The sequence below is a fragment of the Panicum virgatum genome, chromosome 3K (genome assembly GCF_016808335.1).
Source record: "Panicum virgatum strain AP13 chromosome 3K, P.virgatum_v5, whole genome shotgun sequence".
Taxonomy (NCBI): Eukaryota; Viridiplantae; Streptophyta; class Magnoliopsida; order Poales; family Poaceae; genus Panicum; species Panicum virgatum.
The window spans coordinates 19126352-19151753 of NC_053138.1; the positions used below are offsets into that span (position 1 = coordinate 19126352).

At 45.7% G+C, this 25402-nt stretch overlaps 2 protein-coding genes and 1 pseudogene across 2 annotated transcripts; all 3 read left to right on the plus strand.

The window, feature by feature from the left end:
• The first annotated feature begins 2077 nt into the window (after positions 1-2077).
• Positions 2078-8647, plus strand: LOC120701292 (O-methyltransferase ZRP4-like). The gene is made up of 2 exons (XM_039985405.1): positions 2078-2848; positions 8235-8647. Exons 1-2 carry the CDS (start codon positions 2078-2080, stop codon positions 8532-8534), a joined length of 1071 nt encoding a protein of 356 aa, XP_039841339.1. The 3' UTR covers positions 8535-8647.
• Positions 8648-10897: 2250 nt separating this feature from the next.
• On the plus strand, positions 10898-12595 carry LOC120698124 (O-methyltransferase ZRP4-like). The gene is made up of 2 exons (XM_039981611.1): positions 10898-11679; positions 12102-12595. Exons 1-2 carry the CDS (start codon positions 10909-10911, stop codon positions 12399-12401), a joined length of 1071 nt encoding a protein of 356 aa, XP_039837545.1. The 5' UTR covers positions 10898-10908; the 3' UTR covers positions 12402-12595.
• A 7475-nt stretch (positions 12596-20070) lies between these two features.
• On the plus strand, positions 20071-23435 carry LOC120698125 (annotated as a pseudogene).
• The last annotated feature ends 1967 nt before the right edge of the window (positions 23436-25402 follow it).

Genomic DNA, 25402 nt, shown 5'->3' on the forward strand with positions numbered 1-25402 from the left:
ACTTCTCCACCCCTTGCCGGCACGCCGTGCCGGCCGCAGCTCTCCGGCCCCTCGCCGTCCCAGGTGCCACCGCGGCCGTCCGACCCCTTGCCGTCTCGGGTGCAGCCTCCAGGAACTCTATGCCTTGGCCGCCGCCGCCGAAGCCTCCTGCACCTCGTCTTCCCGATCACCGCCGCTGCACCGGGACTGGGCAGGCACGGCCGCACCGGGCTGACCGTGCCATCGTGCCGGCCTGGCACATCTGTACGTGCATGCATGGGCCGTGGCACTAGCACGTCGTGACGGCACGACAGGACACAATTATTAGCTATCCGTGCCTAATCGTGTCGTGTTCAACCGTGACGTGCTATACCGTGTCTGTGCCGTGCCGTGCTGGACGGCATGTTTGGTCATTTATAGAGGAGAGGGATTTTTACTAGAAGTTAAAGCGACTTTTCAATATCAACTACCACCTCGGCTCGACTTCTGAAATGATGCCATGCGATTAGTCGCTTTCTCAAGGTAAACGTGCTATGAATTAGAGAGTTTTATATAAATTGAGCATAGTACCCATGCGTTGCTATAAGTAGTATAAATTTAATCCATAACTATATGATACCATTATTTTTTTTTATGGAAACTCTATATACAACCCATGCCATGACCATGCGATGTATTAATTATCTGGTTTCCTATGGGGATTCGGATTGATTCTCTAGGGTTACGATTAAGATTCCTATTGATTTTTCTGGATCCCAATTTGGATTCTGAATGACAGACCAGTGAAATCATTGGTTGCATTAGAAATAGTAGATATAGAGATGCAGGCACAGTACGTCTCACCTGTACCTGTTTAACTGCACATACCTGTCTGCATTTTAACTTACTATTTTGGCCAAAGCTGGTAGGTTCAATCAGATGACCATGATCTTGAGACTGTGTGGGTTCTTTGATTTGCCATGGACTAGACAACGGGCATCTCCGCCCCCCCCCCCCCCCCCCCCCCCCTCTCCTAGCCCCACCTGATGACATTATATTGACGCTAAATTGTAAAAGGTTATTAACACTGGAACAGTGGGACTTGCAAGCTAACCAACTAGAAAAGTTCTCCAATCCAAATTTCAACACACACACACACACACAAGTGATAATTTTGGTATTCCAGATAACAAACAAGTTTTTGTAAAAAAATTTCACGGACCCTTAGAGCATCTCCAGTAGATTACTCATCTCTCATACAACATACCCTATATATTTTTTCTCTCCATCATTAATAATACTTTTTGTGTTTTTTGTAACCAGTGTCGTAGCAGATAACTCAAAGGATAGGACAGAGGAAGAAATTTCCTATATCTAATGAGCAAGAGGGATGTGTGTTTCGGTAATCACCAAAAAATATTTTGGTAATGTGATGTATTGGTAATCTGTTGAGCACCTCCCATTGCCAAAAGGACAATTTTTTTGTATTGGAGATAGAGATAAGTAATCTGATGGAGATGCTCTTAATCACTGAAAAGTTGCTATCTCTAATCTCTTCATACTCACATCTCACAAAATACTATATTGAATCAACTGAAACCAGCCAGCTTCTTAAACCAGCCGAACAAAGTATTGGGCTAGTTGCTTATACATAGATTAATTAGACCCTGTTTAGATCCTCTAGCTAATGGTTAGCTAGCTAAATCTAGCTATTAGGGATTCAAACAACTCAGCCGCCTACTCCGTAGCTAATTGGAACTATAGTATCCCATTAGCTGCTTGAACCCGGCTAATGGTGCTAGCACCAAAACGTAAAGGGTAGTATAGTCTATTTTATTAAACAACCACCAATTAGCTTGTGGATCCAAATACACCTAGCTAATTGTTAGCTAGCTAAAGAAGAATTATTATTAGCTAGCTAAACATTAATTGTGGAGGATCCAAACAGGTTCAGGCTCATAGTTAATTGATAACTTGTTACTAAAAAGTAGGTGGTCTCTGTCCACGTTTGCATTTAAGTAGAGTATTTTGTTTTTTTAATAAAAAGTGTACTACTTAGGATTAGTCCACATCTATATAGAGGCACATGTATGGCGCATTGACGGTTACCACGAGCACTATGGCGCTTACCACGAGCACGAACCAAGCCTTGCTCGACGCTCAGCTCGAGCTCTGGCACAACACCTTCGGCTTCCTCAAGTCCATGGCGCTCAAATCCGCACTGGACCTCCGCATTGCCGATGCCATCCACAGCAATGGCGGCGGCGCTACCCTCCCGCAGGTAGTCGCCGCGGTCAAGCTACACCCATCCAAGATTCTCTGCTTGCGTCGCCTCATGCGCGTGCTCGCCGCCACCGGCGTCCTCAGCGCCGATCCTAGCCCTTCGGGTGGCGGCGGCGAACCCGTGTACGCGCTGACGCCGGTGTCCCGCCTCCTTGTCGGCTCCCAGAACCTTGCTCCTTTCACCATCATGGCACTCAATCCAGCCTTCGTATCTCCGTTCCTTGAGCTCGGCACATGGTTTCAAAAGGAGGTGCCGGGGCCGTGCGTCTTCAAGCACACGCACGGCCTGACCTTGTGGGAGCACGCCGGCCGCGACGCCACCTTCGACGCGCTCGTCAACGACGCGATGGTCTCGGACAGCCAGTTCATCATGGACATCGCCATCAAGGAGTGCCCAGGTGCCTTCCTGGGGATAAGCTCCCTGATGGACGTCGGCGGGGGCCTCGGCGCCGCGGCGCAGGCCATCTCCAAGGCGTTCCCGGCTGTGAAATGTAGTGTGCTGGATTTGGACCACGTCGTCGCCAAGGCTCCGAGCGACACCGGCGTGCAGTACATCGCCGGCGACATGTTTGAGAGCATCCCACCGGCGGATGCTATGTTCCTCAAGGTACAACGTCTGTTTGACTATTTTCCTTGTTCTTATTATTGCTGGCCTTGGTGTATTATTATTCGTGCTACCTTTTGCCAGCTTCAAATAAAGGGTGGAAATGCGAACCAGATATACAGTGGCCGAACGTGAGCTAAATTAAAGAGGGGTTAATTTGTGTTCTGCCATTGCAGATATACATGGAACCGAAGCGACATGGCTCAACCTAGATACCTTAAAGACTTGATTAACTTTGACAGTTCATTGAGATCTTTTACTACTACTAATTATAACTTGATTGATAAAAAAAACTTAAGAAGGAAGCAGGGCTTGAACCTGGATCTACTAGATGCTGAGAGGGAGCTCCACAAGCCAGCAGCTTGTGAGAGCACCTATTATAACTTGAGAGATACCAAAACTTATTAATATAAGGTATAAAAATGTTTCTTCTATATATATATATATACTAAATATAGGCATCTCTTTGTAAATTTTCTAAGATTACAAAGTACAACTCAGACACTCACAAGACACGCACACTCACCCCTTTGAACGCACATACGCAAACTCTATCCCTATGAGCATCTTCGAAGGGAGCCGGCAAATCCTCAAGAATGAGGAACACTACAAGAAACCATTTAATCCATGACGATTAAATTTCGTCACAAATCACTAAAAAACCGTCATAAAACAATATCTATGACGATCTCAAATTGCGTCATGTATTGAGCGTCACAGATCACATCTAGTGACGTTCCTTAAAATTTCGTCATAAATTGCTTCATCCATGACGTTTTGAAACCGTCATAGAATGTCCCCGGCCCCAAAGCCCAACCCAAACCCATTTTCTGTGACAAAAATAAACGTCACAAACAGTATAATTTTCGTCACAGATTCAATTGCCATGTCACACATTGATGACATGGAGGATGACGTGGCTGTTGACTTGGCGATGACGTGGATAGCCATGATGACATGGTCAATAACATGGCTGCTGACATGTCAATGACGTAAAAAGTGGTGCTAACATAGCAGGCGACGTGGCAATCGAAACGGCAGGTGACATGGCAAGTGACATCAGCAGCACAGCCTGGGCCCAATTTAGTGGGCCACCAAATTGGGCCTGATTTTCAACCCTTTTATTAGAATGGTCATGACAGCCCAGAATACATACCAAAATTGTCAGACCATTTACCACAGCATCAAATCAAATACAATATCTCGTATTTACATTGAGAAGCACCTCAAAATTTACATGCAAGTTACATTCATCTTGCATCAAAAGCAATACTAGAAACAAAAATAGCAAAAATTCCTGCATTTGCCTTCAAAATTCCAATCTCTTCTCACTGTTTGTTCCTCGTTCCATTTCATCCTAACATGAAAAGAGCACATTGCCAAATATTAATCCGAGGACAATATTTGTGATGGAAACTACTGAAACTAGCCGCAATTCACATTGACAAATATTAATCAGAGGGATATTTGTGATGGAAATTACTGATACTAGCACAAACTGGTTCAATTATAATAGTGGAATTAATGCTGTAGACTTAATTAAAATATTATGCTCGACAATTGACACTAGTGATAATTAGGACACCAAATGAGACCTGCTACACACTAGAGTACCGCTACATCTATAAATAATCAGAGCTCTGTTCAATCAAGAAGCACGTGTGGCAGGATGAGCATCACAATTAAATTGACCGCAAATCAGTAGCAGTGTACTCTTTTTTTTTGTGTTAAAAGCTAAGTGTGGCACTAGGAAATATGTGGCACTCAGAAATATGTGGCACTCAAATTGATAGAGGTGTTTCAAAGACATTGCAATCAAATTGTTGAACTACTGCTCACCTAAAAGTAGAGCCTGAGCTGTTTGCTAGGCTTCTGCACCACGCCAAAACAATTACTTGTATCCAAGAGCAGAAGTTGCAGGCACTGCCAGCTAGTTGAAAGCGAACTAGCATCAGGGCAATCTCTATGACTAGCATAAGGGCAACCTCTATGCTGAAAAGAAAAGTTTAATGGCACTAGTTATTTGTGACTATATCGTGTTAATGAATTGACATTGCTAGTGATCTAAATGATTGCAAAATAAGTTAAAGGACATCAGCAGCACCCTGCAATAGGCAAACTAATTATAGTTATCACGTGAGCTAAGGATTTGTGGGAAAAATAGCTAAGTCAAATGCAGGGGCACAATTATTTCTGAATCGTACGTTCCATATCTACGAATTGCATAGGGAAAAACTAACTGAAGAAATGTTTGTCTGTACGAATTCCATGACTACGAATCCCATATTTACTTATCTGATGAAGTCTCCGTGTCGGAGGAGACGGCCTCCGAGACGGAGCGGTGCATCGCCTGCAACTCGTGGTCCAGCGCTGTCTCCGCCTCCGTCGCCCACTGCTGCACGCCGCAGTGGCCGATCGCCTGCGGCTCCGTCAGGGGCTCCGCGTGCCGGACGGCTACCTGTAGAGCATATGCGTGCATGGTGGCTAATCAGTTCATCCTCTCTCTCTTGACAACCCAGGCCTCCAAGCTCCAAGCTCCAGGGTGAGAGATGGAAGCCGATTAGGGAAGGAACGGCCATCAGACCGGCTGGCGCCGCTGCACGAGGCGCATGAGCAACGGCGGCGGGCCCACCACAGGCCACGCGGGGCACCCAAGCAGGCGCGACGCAGCGCCATGAGGTGGGGCTCCGGGAGGCAGGCGTGCCGACACAGATCAGAGGGCTACAGCAGCAAGATCTGAGAAGAGGGATGGGAATGGACAGCTCACCTGGGGTGATGGACTTGAGGGAGAGGGGGCACTGGGCAGTCGCAGCTGCAAGGCGTCGCGCGCACAGCCCGGACGCAGAGAAGCGCCCCGCAGGAGAGCGGCCGCCGGCGAAGGACGCCAACTGGCTAGAGGAGGATTTGGGGTGGGGGGCTGAGTGGAGGGAGAGAGGGGAATGGATCTGCCCGTGGGGGGATGGGTGGTGCTAGGGTTCCTGAGACCGCTTTTATAGTATGGGGATGCGATGAGATTTGTCCGATCGGCGATGGACGGTCAGTAATTGTTGGGCTATTTGGGCTGAAATGGGCCTACTTCATTTCTTCCCTGCTTAATATTTTTCTTTTTCCTTTTCATTTTGTAAAACCATTGTGAAGTAATATATAAAAATAATAATCTTATGCACACCAATGTATTTTTTATATGTACTAGAATCTATATAAGTTATCTTGAACAAGTTTCAATAATTTTAAAACTCATTTACTATTTTTAATAGTTTAAATGAATTTCTGCAAGTTTATTGAAAGTAACTACGCATTGAACTATATGTATCTCAAATAATATCCGAAAAATCCCTCAAAAATATATTTTAAGTTTCTCTGTTCTATTATAGCTCATGTCATGAAAATAGTTCAAACTTCCAAATGTTTACTAGGGATAAGTCAAACTTCTACTTGCAAACTTATTATAAAATAATAATAATAATAATATCCAAAACTTCTCTAAAAAATTCTATAAATTGTCATAGGATCATTTTTGTGATTGTATAATCTTGACATAAAATTGTTTTAAAATTTTATGATGTTTGAAGTATACATTATTCATAATGGATACATCTCTCATACAGTATCATGTAATTCAAGTCAAAACTTTGAGATTTGAATACCTCATCGTTCGTATGCACCTCAAATTTGGACACAACCTTATTTTTACCATAACATTAGAAAATATGAACTTACATTACCAATTTTTTATGAAAAAAACATATTTTTTTATACTTTGAATTTAGGTGGTAAAAAACAAGCTGTATGAAAAAGATCCAGGAAATAGTAATTAACATTAAAAAAATTGCCATTAAATGAAATTTCATGATTTTAGAAAAATTTAGAAAAAAGAATCATCAAATTTGGAGTTCTTATGAGGGAGAAATACCAATTATAATATTTAATTCCAGGTTAAAAAGAAAAATATGAATCACACATCTTCTTCATTACAGACTACGTTACAAAAATATATATATATAATTTATTACCCATCATCCTCACAAACGAAGCGCTGGTAGGGCGCCCGTTTCTCAACTCCGTGAACCGGGTTCGAATCCCCGTCACCCAATGCATCTCTTCTTTTCTCTGAATTACAATAAGGGATACTTGTATAAATAGCGCAATACCAGTTTTTGTCACAACAGAAGGCGTAGCGCAGATGGTTATGGTTTTGCGCATCTTATGCTGAAGACCACGGTTCGATTCCCTATTGCCTCACTTATTTTTTAATTTCTCCAAATTAAAGCACAAATGTTAGTATATAAAGCGTAATACCAATACCATCAACTTGCCTCACTTATTTTTTAATTTCTCCAAATTAAAGCACAAATGTTAGTATATAAAGCGTAATACCAATACCATCAACTAAAGTTGTAGTATAGTGGTATGGCGCCACAGTTTTGAATGCTCCGTACCCTTTTTTCCAATTTTTTTATCGTTATTTATTTTTGGTGAGCAGCTATTTGGTCGAGTAGTGTAGTGGTAAGGCGCGAGTCCCTCTTCCCTGAGATCGCGGTTCGAACCCCATCGTCCCCGGGTGACCTAGCGAGTCGAGCAAAAAAATATAAAAAGGATCTAAAATCAGTTTTGAGCTAAAATTATATTATAAAAAGACCTAAAACCAGCTTTGAGCACAAAAGGATGTGTGGTGTGGTGGTATGTCTCAAACATCTCTTGTTTAAGGTCTCTTGTTCAAACCCTTTTTGTGCTTCTTTTTCTTTTTCTATTTTTGTTTCCTCCCCTTGTGCTATACATGATAATAATTCTAAATTAATTAATATTTGCTAAAATGTCACAGGTTATGGGCTGCTTCATGACGAAATCGAAAAAAATGTCACTGTGTTATGGGCCTTATATCCATATTGCATATCCATGACGATCTCTAAAAACGTTACAAAAATTTCGTCAGAATTTGTCAAAGATTAAATGGTTTCTTGTAGTGGAAGTCACCACAGACATCTCACTATCGACAGGAACGTCGTCTACCACTGAAAGTACAATGTCGTTAAAATCTAGAATATTCGCTCTCACGTGGAGTCAAACCCAAAACCAGACTACATGCCCTTTCACATCTCTTCATACATTTAGAACAACAATAAAAGATGAGTAGTTCAATGCTACATGAGAAGGACAAACCTATTTTTTTTTTTTGAAACAAACCAGGCAGGAGAGCTGCCGATTATATTAAAAAGAAGAAACAACACCCAGACTGGGCATCACAACAACCAACAAGACACCACCACCGGCCAAACGACCATACAATTCCTCTCTAACTCGACTCAAACAACAACCGGTTGGATTTTGCCGGACAAACCTAATAAGTTTAGAATGTTTTTCTCCTCGCTTACTTGTTTTAATATTTTAGTGGATTTTGCATGACTGGGGCAACGAGGAGTGTGTTAAGATACTGAAGAATTGTAAGAAAGCTATTCCACCCAGAGAGGAAGGAGGAAAGGTGATAATTATAGATATGGTGGTTGAAGAAGGATCATCAAACTTGAAGCAAGGGGAGATGCAGGCCTTGTACGATCTATTTATGACACTTATAAATGGCATCGAGCGAGATGAGCAAGAGTGGAAAAGCATCTTTTTTGAAGCTGGATTCAGCGACTACAAGATATCACCGGTGTTAGGTGCTAGATCCATCATCGAGCTGTACCCGTAAAATGTCACCCCAGCAAATGGTTAAACTGGTATGGATTGTGTGGGTTTGTGATTCCCAGTAAGTTTGCTGCCCTATTGTGGTGTTAATCCGTAATAATGCGTGCTTGCATTGGGTGGGAGAGATCCCTATTGTAGTATTGTGCCTGCTCACAGTTTATTCTTCCACCTATGTGATTCTTTCGTTCTGTATTTCTACATATATTGCACATTATTGGAGCGAAATGTTGATGGGCGTTATTGCCTATCACTTGGCAAATACACAGGACTCAAAGTCTGAAGTCGATCATTGGTGAGCAAAGGTATGGCCGGTTTTAGATGCCCTTCCGACGATCAAGGTCTACCTGGCCTACGGGCTGCGGCCAGATTTGCAGTCCACCTCCGAGGCCATCCACCTCCACAGCAGCTGCGGCGCCACCCTCCCGCAAATAGTCTCCGAGGTCACGCTGCACTCGTCCAAGATCCGTCCCCTACCTGCGTCGCGCCGTCGCCTCATGCGCGTGCTCACCACCGCGGGGTCTTCAGCGCGTCCAGCACTCGCCGCCGGCGGTAGCGGTGACGACTGACGACGAGCCACGGATCACAACAATATGTCCCGCCTCCTCGTCTGTTCGCAGAACATTGTGCATTTTGCGCCACTCGCCGCTCTCTTCCTCCATCCAACCATCGTCTCCCCCTTCTTTCAGCCTGGCAAACAGTGGCTGCAGCGCGAGCTGCCGGACCCATCGCATGATACCAAGCAACCAGGTGGACGTGGTTTAGCTGGCATGATGTGCTTGTGTGGATTTCAAATATGTTCGTCGGTTTGTCGTGGTGCCCGCTTTCTGAAAGCGTGTTTTCTGCTTTCTTAAGATGCTGAGTAGGGATGTAAATGGTACGGATATTTTCTAACCGACCAATCGACCGAAAGAGCTCGGATAGTGATTCAAATATTATTTTTTAGATATATATCCAGATGTTTTTTCGAAGATCGAATACTAATTCGGATACTTTATTCAGATATCGAATTCGGATATAAGAAGAGTATGTCTGTTAAATGAAGAGGCTGAAGCCCAACTACTACAAGGACTACACACGTTGCGACGTGCAATTGAGCAAAAGAAAGGTCCCCCGTCATCTCTTGCTCTTGCTCTTGCTCCCGCTCCCGCTCCCGCTCTGCCCTTTGCCTGCCGATTCGCTGCTTTCTCGCTGGTCGCCTCGTCGGCCACGGCCACAGCGCTCGCCTGTTCGGCTGCTGCAATTTTTATCCCCCAAAGGAGAGGAGGAGGAGCACGGACGGATTTTTACTACTCGTTTTATTTAAAAAATTTGCGCAAACATAGTCAGATTTAAATCACTCTTGAAGAACTTGTATTGATAAAGCAATTCACAACAAAAAAATAGAGTTTTGCATAAATTTTTGAATAAGACGAGTGGTCAAATTTGATGTTGAAAAAGTCAAACGATCTATAATTTGAAACGGAGGGAGGAGAAATTAAAGCGACTTCTCAATCTCAACTACCTGCTCGGATTCCACATGATGCGATGCGACCAGTCGCTTTCTCGAGGTAAACGTGCCCTGAATTAGAGAATTTTATATGAATGTTGGAACAGCACGTCTCACCTGTACCTGTTTAACTGCGCATACCTGCCTGCATTTTTAGCTACTATTTTGGCGCTGGTAGGTTCAATCAGAGGACTTGTGATCTTGGGTGGGTGGGTTCTTTGATTTGCCATGGACTAGACGACGTCGCTTTTTGGTTCCCCACCTGATGACATCGACGCTAGTTGAGGGCACGAGTGGCAACATGTACGAATCTGACAAGTAGGAGTACCAACCAACTTAAGATGCAGTAAATTGCAAAAGGTTGTTAACAGTGGAACTTGCAAGGTAATAACCATCTAGAGAAGTTCTCTAATCCAAATTTCAACACACACACAAAATGATAATTTTGGTATTCCAGATAGCATACAAGTTTTTGTACAAAAATTTCACAGGCCATCTCTAATCTCTTCATACTCACAATTCTAATTGATCTCTCACGGTTTCTGAGCTTTCAAAATCTGTCGCATATAGTATGTGCTAGTTGCTTATACAGAGATTAATTAGACCCTGTTTGGATCCTCTAGCTAATGGTTAGCTAGCTAATATAATTGGTTAGGTAGCTAAAGATTAGCTAGTTCAAAAAAAAAGAATTATTCATTAGTGGCTAGCTAACCATATTAGCTAATCCAAACAGTGGCGTAGTTGATTAATGACTTGTTACTAAAGTAGGTGGTTGCTGTCCGTGTTTGCATTTAAGTAGAGTATTTGTTTTTTTTAATAAAACTGTACTTAGGATTACTCCACATCTATATAGAGGCACATGTATGCCGCATTGACGGTCACCACGAGCACTATGGCGCTCACCACGAGCACTAACCAAGCCCTGCTCGACGCTCAGCTCGAGCTCTGGCACAACACCTTCGGCTACATCAAGTCCATGGCGCTCAAATCCGCTCTGGACCTCCGCATTGCCGATGCCATCCACAGCCATGGCGGCGGCGCCACCCTCCCGCAGGTAGTCGCCGCTGTCAAGCTCCACCCATCCAAGATTCCCTGCTTGCGTCGCCTCATGCGCGTGCTCGCCGCCACCGGCGTCCTCAGCGCCGACCAGAGCCCGCCGGGCGGCGGCGAACCCGTGTACGCGCTGACGCCGGTGTCCCGCCTCCTCGTCGGCTCCCAGCAGAACCTTGCACCTTTCACCGCCATGATACTCGATCCAGCCTTCGTATCTCCGTTCCTCGAGCTCGGCACATGGTTTCAGAAGGAGCTGCCGGAGCCGTGCGTCTTCAAGCACACGCACGGCCTGACCGTGTGGGAGCACGCCGGCCGTGACGCCACCTTCGACGCGCTCGTCAACGACTCGATGGTCTCGGACAGCCACTTCACCATGGACATCGCCATCAAGGAGTACCCAGGTGCCTTCCTGGGGATAAGCTCCCTAGTGGACGTCGGCGGGGGCCTCGGCGCGGCGGCGCAGGCCATCTCCAAGGCGTTCCCTGGTGTGAAATGTAGTGTGCTGGATTTGGACCACGTCGTCGCCAAGGCTCCGAGCGACACCGGCGTGCAGTACATCGCCGGCGACATGTTTGAGAGCGTCCCACCGGCGGATGCTATGTTCCTCAAGGTACAATACTATTTGTTGGCCTTGGTGTATTATTATTTGTGCTTCTTTTTACCAGCTTCAAAGGGTGGAGATGTGAACCAGGTATACAGCGTCCGAACGTGAGCTAGAGGCATTAATTTGAAATGGCGGTGCGAAAAAGTTAAAAAAAAAACCGAAGGAGTAGATACACCCTTGCATGTGTTCAATATATGTACTAAATATAGGTATCTGCTACTCCCTCTGTATTTGTTTATTTGTGTTTCCGACAGAAGTTTCTTCACAAAAACAACTAAATCCTTTTGTCTTAACAACAAATAAATAGAATCGGAGGGAGTACATTTAGAACGACAATAAAAAATGAGTAGTTCATGAATACATGAATAGGACAAAGCTAACAAGTTTAAAATGTTTTTCCTCCCCACTTACTCGTTGCAATCTTTTAGTGGGTTTTGCATGACTGGGGCAACGAGGAGTGTGTCAAGATACTGAAGAACTGCAAGAAAGCTATTCCACCGAGAGAGGAGGGAGGAAAGGTGATAATCATAGATATCGTGGTAGAAGAAGGATCATCAAACTTGAAGCAAAGGGAGATGCAGGCCTTGTTCGATCTATATATGACACTTGTAAATGGTATCGAGCGAGATGAGCAAGAGTGGAAAAGCATATTTTTTGAAGCTGGATTCAGCGACTACAAGATATCGCCAGTGTTAGGCGCTAGATCCATCATCGAGGTCTACCCGTAAAATGTCTTGCGAGCAAATGGTTAAAATGGTATGGATTGAGTGGGTTTGTAATTCCCAGTAAATTTGCTGCCCTGTTGTGGTGTTAATTCGTAATAATGTGCTTACATTGGGTGGGCCGCCGGGAGAGATTATTCCTATTGTAGTATTGTGCCTACTCAGTTTATTTTATTTATTTCCACGTACGTGATTCTTTCGTTCTGTATTCCTACATATATTTCACATTTTTTAAGAAAATACATATATTTAACATTGATCATGGGTCGTGGACTTGTTCTTAATTAACACATTTTATCCAGGCTTTCAGTTTTTTTTTCAAAAAAAAGAAACACACAGTGATCTGAGACGATCTTTTAAAAATAAAATAAAAAGCAAACCACCACATGCACACCTGAACAAATACATTGAAGCGCATTGTTGATGGGCGTTGCTGCCTATCACTGAACAAATACACAGGACTACTCAAAATCTGAAGTCTGATCATTGGTGAGAAATGGTCACCTCAACAGTACGCTACAGTATTAAGGGGGTATTTGGATCCCAAAGACTAAAGTTATTCGTGTCAGGAGGACTAAATATGATATAATTATAAAATTAACTGCAGACGTTTAGGGCGAGACGAATCTATTAAGTCTAATTAATTCACGATTAATTAATTAGATTTAATAGATTCGTCTCATGAATTAGCCGGGAAATTATGCAATCAATTTTATCATTAGTTTATGTTCAATACTTTTAGTTAGCAACTAAACATGCGATGTGGTAAAGTTTAACTCTACCGGCTTCGAGGAGGACGCACGCAAAGGCTTCCCAAGTGTGCCGGCAGCAGTCAGGCCGGAGCCCGCCCATGGTTACCACTGAATCATTGGAGCTCGCGCCAGCCAAGCAGCTCGATGAGGCGCGTGTTCCATCGTTTGTCGATCGATTGATCACGCGGCCGAGATGTGTCCGTACGTACGTGATCACTAATCGGTGTCGCCGGTTCTAGATGCCCCTTCGATCATTCGGTGATGAGTGATCAATGCAAGGGTCTACCTGGCCTGCGGGCTGCTGCAACCATATTCGTTTCGTGTGAGCTACTAGAATAGAAAAAAATAATCTTCCTGGCTGGATTTAGTGATTACAGGACCACACCTGTAATAAATATTTGGGTAGCTTGTGTTAATAAATATCTGGGTAGCTTGTGTTAATAAATGGCACATGTGGTGTACCTGTGGAATGTTAAGCTTGCCAAACAAAATCTGTCCTTTTTTTTATCCAGTATACCTGTTTTAAGAGTTAAAGAAGCGTACAAATACACAACCGCATGCAAGTATGCCGTGCAGGAATAGGGATGACAGTTGTCCTTCTCTACTAATATAAAGGGCCCCAAGAAAAATAGAAATTACAACCAGATCCCTAGACCCTTTCCCAACCGCTGGACAATGCCCGCGCCGGCCGTCGCCGCCGAACCCGAGGCCAACAAGAACCCCATCGCATGAAGGCTTTGACGAACCGCAGAAGATGCTCACTGCCATGGACGAGCTGAGGCCAACGCCGAACATCCATCGGTCGGGGGCGCACCCTGAGCTCCCTTGGCCATGGATCCAAGCTTGGTACCAACGACAACAGCCGCCACAGAAAGGTCGAGCTCGATCCATCCCTCTCGCTTCTGCAACACCCGCAGCCTCCTCTGCATCCTGAGAACACGAGGCCGACTGAAGCTGCCGCCGCCCCCGAGGGCGATGCGCCACCGACAACCAATTCGCAAGCAAAATCCACCTCGATGATGTGTCGACGACAACCATCAGCAAGAGGAACACAAGCCACAATGGATCCACCTCCATCTTCTCCAACTAACACTAAAACGAATCGATGGAAAGTGGTCGCCAGCAAACTCTAGCTCCGTCGCTCGACAACGACAAGCAGCACCTAGGTCCAGGGGCGGATCTACAGGGGGGCTGAGGGGGCTCCAGCCCCCCTACTGCCCAAAACTCCACGGAGCCCCCCACAGCCCCCCCCCCCTAAAATTTTGGAGACCATTGATGAAGGAAGGGAGGGAGCAAGGAAGAAGAAGGGTCACCAGCCCCCCTGCCTTCCATTCCTGGCTTCGCCACTGCCTAGGTCTAGATATATAAGTATCTAACCTATTTATGGCCGCACGGGGACTCCGCAGCCCATTTCCTCCTAAACGACCGACCGGCCGTCCAAAAAGAAGAAGACCGGTGGAATCTCCGCCGAAGAACGACGCTCGCCTCGGAGTCACCCTCTTTCGCCTCGAGGCACTTTTGGGTGCGTTTCGAGAGGAAGCCAGAGGAGCTAAAGCCGTAATAAGGGAATATATTAGGTACAAATCAACCTCTCCGAGTGGAGGGGCGCATAGAGGTGGGAGGGGAATTTGCAAAAGTGTGATTACTCAATCGAAGGGTGGATCCAGATTGTAAAATTACCCAATCCCCCAGATCTCTTGTATGTTGATCTGATGATTTAGATTGAAGTTTTTATAGTTTGCACGAAGAGATTGATTTGAACATAATACGTTCCCCCGTAACAAAACATGTCCTTGCTCCCGACGAATGAAATTGTATGTGTTTGAGCTTGTCTGGATTGTGTTCCGTTCAATTGACTGCCCGAGCCCATCTTAAGAAACAAAATCCCGCGTTTTTATATTTTTATATTTTTGAAAATCATTTTTTACAGAAATATATTTTTGGTTTCACAATTTACAGGTTTATACCCCTACCGCCCGGCAGGGGGGCGGCAGGGGGCCTACCGCCCGTCTGCGGGGCGGCCGGCCCCCTGCCTGGCGGTAGGGGCTTATATGTAATTAAAATTTGTATTTTATCGCATGGAGGCCCCTACCGTCCGGCAGGGGCGGCAGGCTCCCTTCCCCCCAATATAAAAGCCGAGGTCCCCCCAACCTGCATTTGCAGCAAACAACATTCATAGAGGGCAAAAGGAGAGACGTGGGGTGAGGGAGGGAGTTGCAACAGCGAAGCCCTGCCGGATTTTGGATCCGAACCGCAGGTAACCAATATTTCTCAACTTTGTCATTCTAATTTTTTTGTATTTTTAATTATATAATTAGTGTTTTTTATAATTGTAACCGCTTAGGGTTCGGATTATTAGTTATAATTGAAGCCGTACCATGGTTTTAGAAACTGATTTAATTAAAATTAAGTCTTTGGATGGCCAGATATGTCGAGCAAAGTGACGTTTCAAGTTCATTACGGTGATTTCTATAGAATTACTCGTGATTCCTATGGAGTAAATCTATCAGCATTGGAACGAAGACAGTGCAGTCTAGATAAACCCCTAGAGAGGAGTTTTGGTTCTATACGCAAATGGCTTCACGGGAAGTTCAATGTGAATCCAAAGACTCATTTGCTTACGGTTCATACTGTGACTTCCTGGGAAATAAATGGGGATTTCTGGGAGTTGATGCTTATAAGTAGTACGGAAGAATGGAAACATTACATGCACACAACTCTTCAAAGAGGGTGGCCTCTCGCAATGGTAATTCAGATTCACCAGAAGGTCGGTGATTTAGGTGAAGGATCAACACACACAACATATGACTGGAATGAAGAGTTGGAAGAGGATAAAGAAGAATAGAACGTACAAGCTACAAAACCAGAATCAGAACCACAAGATTTAGCAGATGAAGGCGAGCGGATACCTGGTATTGTGGAGGATATGGAGAAAGAAGACCAGGATGCACAAATAATGGAGCAATGTGGGGACTCATCGGACGATGAGCGCTTCCCAGTGCTAGGTGAATGGCGTGAAGAGGGTTTTGGGAATCCAGTGGTACAAGATATTAGATGTCCAGAGTTTGAATACAGAGTGAATGAGGTCATACAAGGGGCAAAGTATCGTACTATTGAAGATGTGAAGGATGCTGTGAAGGTCTGGCCTATATCTCTGAGGAAGGAATTCAGAGTGTTGAAGTCTAGCAGCAAAGAATACGAGGTGAGGTGTGCAGATAGAGACTGTACATGGCGAGTGCATACCTACAAGGGGGAGTTCAAAACACACTGGGAATATTCAATTATTACACCACATACTTGTAGATTGACAGGTGTTGTGGGACATCACCATAATATCACATCTACTTTCGTGGCAAAAAAGATGTATGGGGTGATTCTTGACAAAATGGATTACGAGCCTGCATTGATAATTAGGGACATTGAACAGAATTTCCAGTATGTGATCAGCCATGCAAAGGCTTGGCCGGCTAAACAAAAAGTGTTTGAGATGCGGTTTGGCACTTATGAGGCTTCATATGAGAACCTACCTCGTATGCTTGAAGCAATTGTGCACAGAAATCCTGGAAGTGCTTTTGATACATACAGTGTACCGAGCTTGTCAGGGGGGCCAAGCATTTTGCTACGAGCTTTCTTCTGTATTGGTGCATGTGTGAGGGCCTTCATTTACTCCCTTCCTGTTCTGTGTATTGACGGCACTTTTCTGACAGGGAAATATAAGGGAACAATATTGACGGCGATCGGAATTGATTGCAACAAGCAGATAGTTCCCATCGCCTTTGCCTTTGTTGAGAATGAGAACACAGAAAGCTGGTACTGGTTTCTTGAACGTCTGAAGAATCATGTTGTTGCTGGAAGGCCTAATGTTTGCCTTATCAGTGATAGGCATGCAGGTCTACTTGCAGCTATAAGGCAGCTCCAAGAAGGTGGTCCATTTTCACCTCCTATATGGCCAGATGTTGTCAGTAGGTGGTGTGTGAGGCATATGGCTGCTAACTTTTATGAGCGGTTCAAGAATAAGGATCTTATGAATTTGTTCAAGCGATTGTGCACTCAGAATCAGCAGAGGAAGTTCGATGCTTTGTGGGGTATAATTGATGACATGAGCGCCGAATTGCTTAAGAGCCAGGCCTCATCATCCAACAGGAGACGTTCTACAGATTCATTAGTTCGAGGTGCCAAACCATTTACACAGTGGATTGATGGTGCACCTAAAGAGAAGTGGTCACTTCTGTATGACACAGATGGGAGGCATTACGGGATCGAGACGATCAACCATGCTGAGTGTTACAATATGGTAATGCGTCGTGTTCATAGATTTTCTCTTGTTGGCATTGTTGAGTTCATCATGTATGGATGTGTAAGGTATTTTAGGGAGCGGTACGCATCAGCCGCTTCCTTACTTCATGATCCAGGAGTGCATTTTTGCGGAAGGGTCAATGAGTACATGGAAAAAAAGATGGAAAAGGCTCGATTTCACTCAGTTATATCGATGGGCACAAAAGAGCAAAGGTTTGAGGTATCATGCAGGGACAGGACCAGATAGGGTGTCCGCAGACAAAGGGTAGTTCAAGAAGTTTTGATAACCATTGACGGGAGGGTGTTCTGCAGATGCCAAAAGCCAAAGGTGCATCACTTACCATGCTCCCATGTCATCGCGGCTTGTTCTGTATCTGGGTTAGATGCTGCGTCATATGTTTCTCACTATTTCACAAAGGAAGCCGCTGCACAGACTTGGTGTCATGAGATATACGGCATCAGTATTCTAGGACCATTCACTCAAAAAAATTCCCATCCAATGCTCATCCCAGGTCTAGCTATGAAGAGGGGCATAGGCCGACGGCAGACGTGTCGTATCCAGAATGGAACGGACGAGTCCGAGGTTGGAAAGAAGAAAAAACATTGCAACTTGTGTGGACTAGACGGTCACACTTACAAGAAGTGCCCACAGCTTTCAGTACCCACTGCTGCTGCCGAGGCTGGACCTTCCGGGAATCCGACGGATGGATCGGCTCCACCTACAAGAATTCGCCGCATCTAGTTGAGCACGTAACAGCTTGCAATGTATTTGTGTGTACGAAACTAAGTATATTATGTATATACTATGTCTAGATGTCTTGTTTAATTAGTTGGCAGTGCATATTTCTCTCAAATTTGGTTGTAACGAATGAAACCTTCAATGTAATATGTTATGTGGTATTTTGTTTAACGTTCTATTTTTATTTTGTTCATTGTATCCTATGTGGTATTGTATCATAGAGCCACACGAGGTTCAAGATTCATAAATAAATATAATCATTGCAATCAAACATAGCAAACATATAAATATTGCAATTAAATGTACAGGAGGTCTGCCGTCCCGTCACAATTTACATCACAATCTAAAACCGATGAACATCATATGTTATAGATCATGTCATGAAATCATCTAGGTCGTCATCCCAGTTGACAGATGGTGGTGCTGCAGATGGCGTAGCATGACTTGACGAACCTCTTGACTTTCTCTTTCTCTCTTTTCTGGTTCTAGATTCATGTATAGGGGGACAAACATCATGTGTTGGAGGCCATGGTTTTGGGGGCATGAAGTCATCCATATCGTCATCCCAGTTAACATAAGTTGGTGCTTGAGGTGGTGCAGCATTACTTGACGAACCTCTTGCCTTTTCCTTTCTCTCTTTTCTGGTTCTAGGTTCGTGTACAGGGGAGGAACATCATGTGTTGGAGGACATGATTTAGGGGGCATGAAGTCATCCATATTGTCATCCTAGTTAACACAAGTTGGTGCTTGAGGTGGTGCAGTATGACTTGACGAATCTCCGGTCATCTGTTCTTGCGGAGGCCAAGAACTATCACCCGAAGATCTTTTCCACCTCCTTCGTCTAGTTTGCGGCATAACTCCACCGAAGATACATACCAATTTACGAAAATTTGGTATCGATTTGTTAATCAACTCCGTGTCCTCAGGGTAATCCTAGCATATAATTACACAATAATTTTACTATTTCGTAAATATGTATTACAAAGGACGGACGGGATTAGAACTGAATAAGAGTTACCTTAATGTGCATCTCATACACCTCTGACCGCATCCATATCTTACAAGTACTTTGTAAGAATCCAATAACATTAGGATGATTCGTTAGTTCACATACCCTCATGTATATCTTCCGACGTTCTAGCAAGTGTTCATTTACATCTTGCGTTGTAATACCTCGAAACAATGTGAAATCTTTAATCTGAACTAATTTTGACAACACCATCTCTATCGTACCATCCGCTAATACATCCAACTTCTTACTAATTACAAGATGTATCATGATCTCAAGTATTATACTAGATTTTTCTTCGGTCCATGAAAATCCTCCAAAATTGGAGGCAGCCATTGCCTTATGCTACAATATTTAGAAATAAGTTTAATACTATATTTCACTATCCAAAACTTAGTTCTATTTTAATTTATCATTCATTTAGAAACAAGTCTGTAATAAATTTAAATTTTAATACTGAACTGAAATTTTAATACCATAGTATTAATTAAATTAAATTGCTTTACAATATTAATGGATTCATACGTAACCTACCTGCAGATCACAAGTGCGGAATCCGACAGGGTTTCGCTGTTGCAACTCCCTCCCTCACCCCACGTCTCTCATTTTTCTCTATGGATGTTGTTTGCTGCAAATGCGGAGGGGGGCTCGGCTTTTATATTGGGGGGAGCCTGCCGCCCCCCTGCCGGGCGGTAGGCCGCGGTAGGGGTATAAACCTGTAAATTGTGAAACCGAAAATATATTTATATAAAAAAACCATTTTGAAAAATATAAAAATATAAAAAAACGCCAAAATCCCCGTGCCTAAGCCCAACGTCAGCCCACTTGGGGCCTTGGCACATTCTCCAGCCCACCCACGGTCTGATCCGCAAAACTAAAACCTCCCATCCGCAAACGCTGCTCCTAAACCCTAGCTGCCTGCTCCCAATCGCGATCAGAGCGGCGGCGGCGGCGGCGCATCTCGTTGTTGGCTGGTTGCGAGCTGCGGGAGCTGCGGGGCAGGAGGCATCAAGGAGCGCCGGCGACCGCGTCTCCGGCAGGTACATCACGCAACGGAGTAAAGCACTCAAATCCTCGATCTCTTTTGCTTGTTTTTATTTTTATTTTTTATATCCATTTGCTTGCTTGATTTGAATCACCAAAGTTTCACGGTCCGTAAACCTCGTAGATGTAGGGTCACTTCCGAATCAAATGAGTAGAATCATCGGAAATCAGTTTGCATCCCTCTCGGCATCAATTTCTCTCATCTTTGTTGTGTCGATTATCGTCGGGAAACGAACCCAGAAAACGGGAATCGATCTGCGCGGTTTCTGTAGTCCTAGCAATAACTTCGGTTGTGATTTTTTTTAAGGGTAATTGGTCCGTGGGACATCCTCAAATGGTGATTTTGTGCCGCGCACACTCCATACTTCGAATTTGTGCACAGCACATTGTGATTCTATATTTTTGTCTCCAACACACTGCAGCACATAAAAAGACTTTTTTGCCCTTGGAAAATCGGGCCCACCGTCAGCTCTCTCCCTCTCCTCCTTCCTCCTTTCCCTCCCCGTGCCTCTCTCTCCCTGTCCTCCCTCTGCCGCGCTCCCTCTCGTCTTCCCCGACGGCCGAGCCGGCCGGCGCTCGCCCCTCCTCCATCCTCCATCTCTCCCCCTCGTCTTCCCCGACGGCCGCGCTCCCTCGTCTTCCCCGACGGCCGAGCCGGCCGGCGCGCGCCCCCCTCCTCCATCCTCCATCTCTCCCCCTCGTCTTCCCCGACGGTTGCGCTCCCTCGTCTTCCCCGACGGCCGAGCCGGCCGGCGCGCGCGCCCCTTCTCCATCCTCCATCTCTCCCCATCGTCTTCCCCGACGGCCGCGCTCCCTCGTCTTCCCCGCGCGGGCGGGCAAGCGCCGCCGCGGGCGGGCGAGGGCCGCGCCGCACCACGCGTGCGGGCGAGGGCCGCCTTTGGTGCTCCTCCTCGCGGTATTCCTCCCCCGCCTCCGCCCCCTCCTCGCGGCGTCCACGACGGCGCGGCGGAGCGAGCCCCCTCCTCCCTTCCCTGCAGCTGCGGCGAGAGCGCGGTGGCCTCCTCGACCCCGAGCTCCGGCGGTGTCCCGACCTCGAGCTCCGGCGGCGGCGAGCGCGCGGCGGAGGGCGGAGCACGGCAGGCGCGGCGGGTGCGGTGAGCCGAGCTCGAGGTCGTCGAGGGGCGGAGGTCCCTCCGGCCCGGCAGTGCGTGGGAGGAAGCGACCCCCACCGGCGGCGAGGTCGAGCTCGGCAGCCCAGGCGGCGAGGTCGAGCTCCGGCCCGAGCGGGGCGCACAGAGCTCCCTAGCGCGAATGGCGGCGCTCGGCCCCCCTTTCCGCTATGGATTGGGCCTGAGCGCGCGGACTCCGGCGGCGGCAGCCGGATCCGGCCCACCGTGGCGCTTCGAGCTCGCCGGGCCGCGGCCGCCTCCTTGCCACGCCTCCTCGTCCTGCCCGCCGGCGGATCGATCCGGCGCGTCTGCGGAGGAGCAGCGCGGAGCTGCCCGCCGGCGGATCGAGCCGGCGCGGCAGCGGAGCAGCTCCGCGGCCTCCCTCCGCGCGGCGGCTGGGCGGCGGTGGTGCGGCGGAGCGCGCGGCTTCGGGGCGAGCCGGGGAGAGTTGACGGGTGGGCCCGGTTTTTCAAGGGCAAAGAAGTCTTTTTATGTGCTGCGGTGTGTTGGAAACAAAAATATAGAATCACAGTGTGCTGTGCACAAATTCGAAGTATGGAGTGTGTGTGGCACAAAATCATCATTTGAGGATGTCCCACAGACCAATTACCCTTTTTTAAAGAGCTTCATCTGCTGTCGAAAGCAATTAGTTCAACCAAAATATACTCCACCGAATCAACCGGCCGGGATAAACTCAAAAGAAAAAACTGAATGCCCGGGTCTATCTGTTTCACAGATTCGTCGTTATCTTCCGTTATGCTCAGATTCGTTGTTCAATGGCGGCCTTCAACAAGCTCGGCGGCCTTCTAAGGCACAGCGCTCTGACAGCTGGTGCCCCCACCAGCTCGTCTCCTGCATTGTTCAATGCTGCTCGGCTTATGTCCACCAAGCTTTTCGTTGGTGGTGAGTTTTGGTTGTTTTGCTTCCTTTGATTTATGTATGTATATACAAGCAAGCTATCAAACCATTACTTTTGTTTTATGTTTAATCTTTGGTGTCATTTCGTTAGGTCTTTCCTGGGGTACTAACGACCAGTCCTTGAGAAGCATTTTGCAGCTTCGGAGAGGTTACTGAAGGTCAGTATTTACTAAATGTTCTTTTGTGCCATTGAATTTAGCAGTAGATGCATAATTCTGATTGTTTTGAGCTGTTCTTTCATGGTTCATTTTCTGTTTTAAAATATTATATGTGCGTGTTGCAGCGCGTGTGATCACTGACAGGGATACTGGAAGGTCAAGAGGCTTTGGCTTTGTGAACTTCAGCAATAGTGATGATGCCAAGGAGGCTGTGACTAAAATGGACGGTCAGGTGAGTAGACCTCTGATGCTGCGTAACAATGGATGCAAGCAGGTTTGCCTGCAAGCCTCCAAATATGTCATTTTGGGGCTTGCGGATGAACCCCTCTTGCATACCTAGCTGTGTCTTAGGCGTAGTTACTACTTGATAGTATGTAGCAGCATTTGTCTAAATGGAGACCTGGAACTAATGCTGCCATGCTGGGTTTCAAGATGTCAGTGTATAACTCAGTAGTTGCTTGCAGGAACTTGAAGGACGCATTGTCCGTGTAAACTTTGCTAATGAAAGGCCTGCTGGGAACCGTGGTGGCGGCGACGGCGGCTTCGGTGACGGTGGCTATGGAGGCGGCGCCGGCTTTGGTGGTGGTGGCTATGGAGGTGGCGGTTATGGTGGTGGCAACCAAAGATATGGTTCTGGCGGGGGGCAGGCCTTCTAAGAAGTGCTAGCTAACAATTAAAATATTTGAAATAATGAACTTTAGGACCTGATGTGGGGCACATGTGAAGCCCTATCATGTTTCATTATTTTGTGTTATTCTATATTGAATCGTTGAACTCCTAGGTGCAATTCAGGGGCTACCGAGCTTTGCCTATGGGTAGTTTTGAAGAACGCAAGGGCCTTGTGTACCTTGTCTAAGTGAGGAGCATAATTTGCACGCATTACTTTAGATACCTTTCTATTGCAATGTGTACCGAAGTATCACTTGATTTACTGAGGTGCGCTGTATTCTGGTTGCTTACTTGATTAACTGTGTTGCATATTTGCTTGAGAAAACTTGCATATCCCTGTTGCAAAATGGATGCCAGTCTTATGTGGAGTGTGCACACTTGTACTTTGGATGTCTGTGTTGTTGAGCTGGTGTACCAGTACCGCCACTTGTTCTTGGATCTGCTGTGGGTGAGCTCGCGGGCATTACAACTTGATTAATTGCCTTCTCTGAACGAGCCGTCGATCGAGCACATGAAGCACCAACGCGCCGGTCGCTAGCTAGAGGAACAGTCCTGCGGAGTGCGGACCCGATGAATAGTACATGCAGTTCATCAGGTCATAGAGACATTAATGTGTGGTTCCAACCATCACACGCGCATCACCACAGGCGGCGCCAATCAGAGTGATTATGTGCACTTCTAACCCCTTTCAATTTAAATATTTGCACTATTTCTTCAAAGTAAGATCTCATTTTGGAGAACCAGTATAAATATTTGAACTAAATAAAATTGAAGGTGCACCTAAGAATGAACTATTTACATCCCTAACCCTACCCAGCCATTGGTCTTTGACAGCAAGTTCGCCATGGACATCGTTGAGGAGTGCGGTGGCGTCTTCCAGAGGATGAGCTCCCAGATCGGCGCGTCGACGGGGGGCACGGTGGCGCGGCCTCGTCCATCTCAGAGGCGTCCCTGCATGTCACGTGCAGCGTGCTGGATTCTACCTCACGTTATGGCCAAAGCTTCCACCAGCGCCGATGTTTACATCGCCGGCGACATGTTAGAGAGCATTCCACAGGTAATGCTAGCTGTCCTCATTAAGGTATCATCACCATGCTTCTCCCTGGCGTCGAGCAAGACGAGCAAGAGCCGAAGAAGGTTATTTTTTGAAGCTGGATTAAGTGATTACAAAATCATACCCGTTCTAGGTGTCCGAGCCGTCTTCGAGGTCTACCCATAAATAGTTTGGTGGACAGGTGTAGTTGTAGTCCCAAATAGGAGTAAGTGTCTTGCCTCACCGTGCCGTGGTTCCTATACATCGTGCTTTCTCAAATTGCATTCACTGTTGGAAGTAACTTTTTCCTATGCATTTGTCAAGTAATCCCTCCTTCCTGCAAAGATTATTCGTTTAGCATTTTTATCCCATAAAGATTGTTTGTTTAGATTATAGTAAAATTCAGCTAATTAAGGCAATATCGAATAAAAAAATAATTACATTGAGAATGACATGAAGCCAATCAAATAGGAGTATTTAAGTAGATGTTAGTTTTTTTGTTCCAATTCGTTTGGATTTACTGAGGATCTTGGAAATCAAATAAATAGCACAATCTTCAATCATAACTATTATAGTTCATTAGAGGTAATTTGGTCATTTTCCAGTACTAGTAATATATTTGAAATTTTCTTTTTTTATTCTCGAGACTACACAGTACAACTCAGACACTCACAACTTACGCACACTCACACCTCTATAAACACATGTATGCAAACTCTACCCCTATGAGCATCTTCGAAGACTGAGCCGGCAAATTCTCGAGATTGACGAAGTCACCACAGGCGCCTCGCTGTCGACGGAAACATCGCCTACCACTTAATGCACAACACTGTTAAATCCCAAAATACTCGCTCCTATGGGGAGTCGAACCCAGGACCTCAGGTGCTACCGAGGCTCTTATAACTACTAGGTTACATGTCCTTTCGCATATATCTGAAATTTTCTAAATGAACAGTCTTTTTAGGATAAAAAAATATTATTTTTCCCTGATAGCACCATAAAGCGCACGTGAATATTGTAACTACCACGCCTGTTCAATCAACTCACAGCGGAAATCTAATTAATTACACTGTCGGTTTCTCCACCTTCTCGGTTCATAGGAAACGCAATAAGTAAAATTGACTACACTCCCACGTGTTTCTATTCCCCTATCAGTTTATTTTTTGAGCAGTTAAGGGCAGGTGCTCTGCCTATTCATTTAAGTAGAGTGAAAAAAAAATATTTACAGAGAACAGACTCAAAGACCACTATAACAAAAA

Coding starts and splice junctions, on each gene's coding strand:
- LOC120701292 (XM_039985405.1), top strand. CDS start 2,078: ATGGCGCTTACCACGAGCACGAACCAAGCCTTGCTCGACGCTCAGCTC. Junction 2,849..8,234: donor CGGATGCTATGTTCCTCAAG/GTACAACGTCTG, acceptor TTAATATTTTAG/TGGATTTTGCATGACTGGGG.
- LOC120698124 (XM_039981611.1), top strand. CDS start 10,909: ATGGCGCTCACCACGAGCACTAACCAAGCCCTGCTCGACGCTCAGCTC. Junction 11,680..12,101: donor CGGATGCTATGTTCCTCAAG/GTACAATACTAT, acceptor GCAATCTTTTAG/TGGGTTTTGCATGACTGGGG.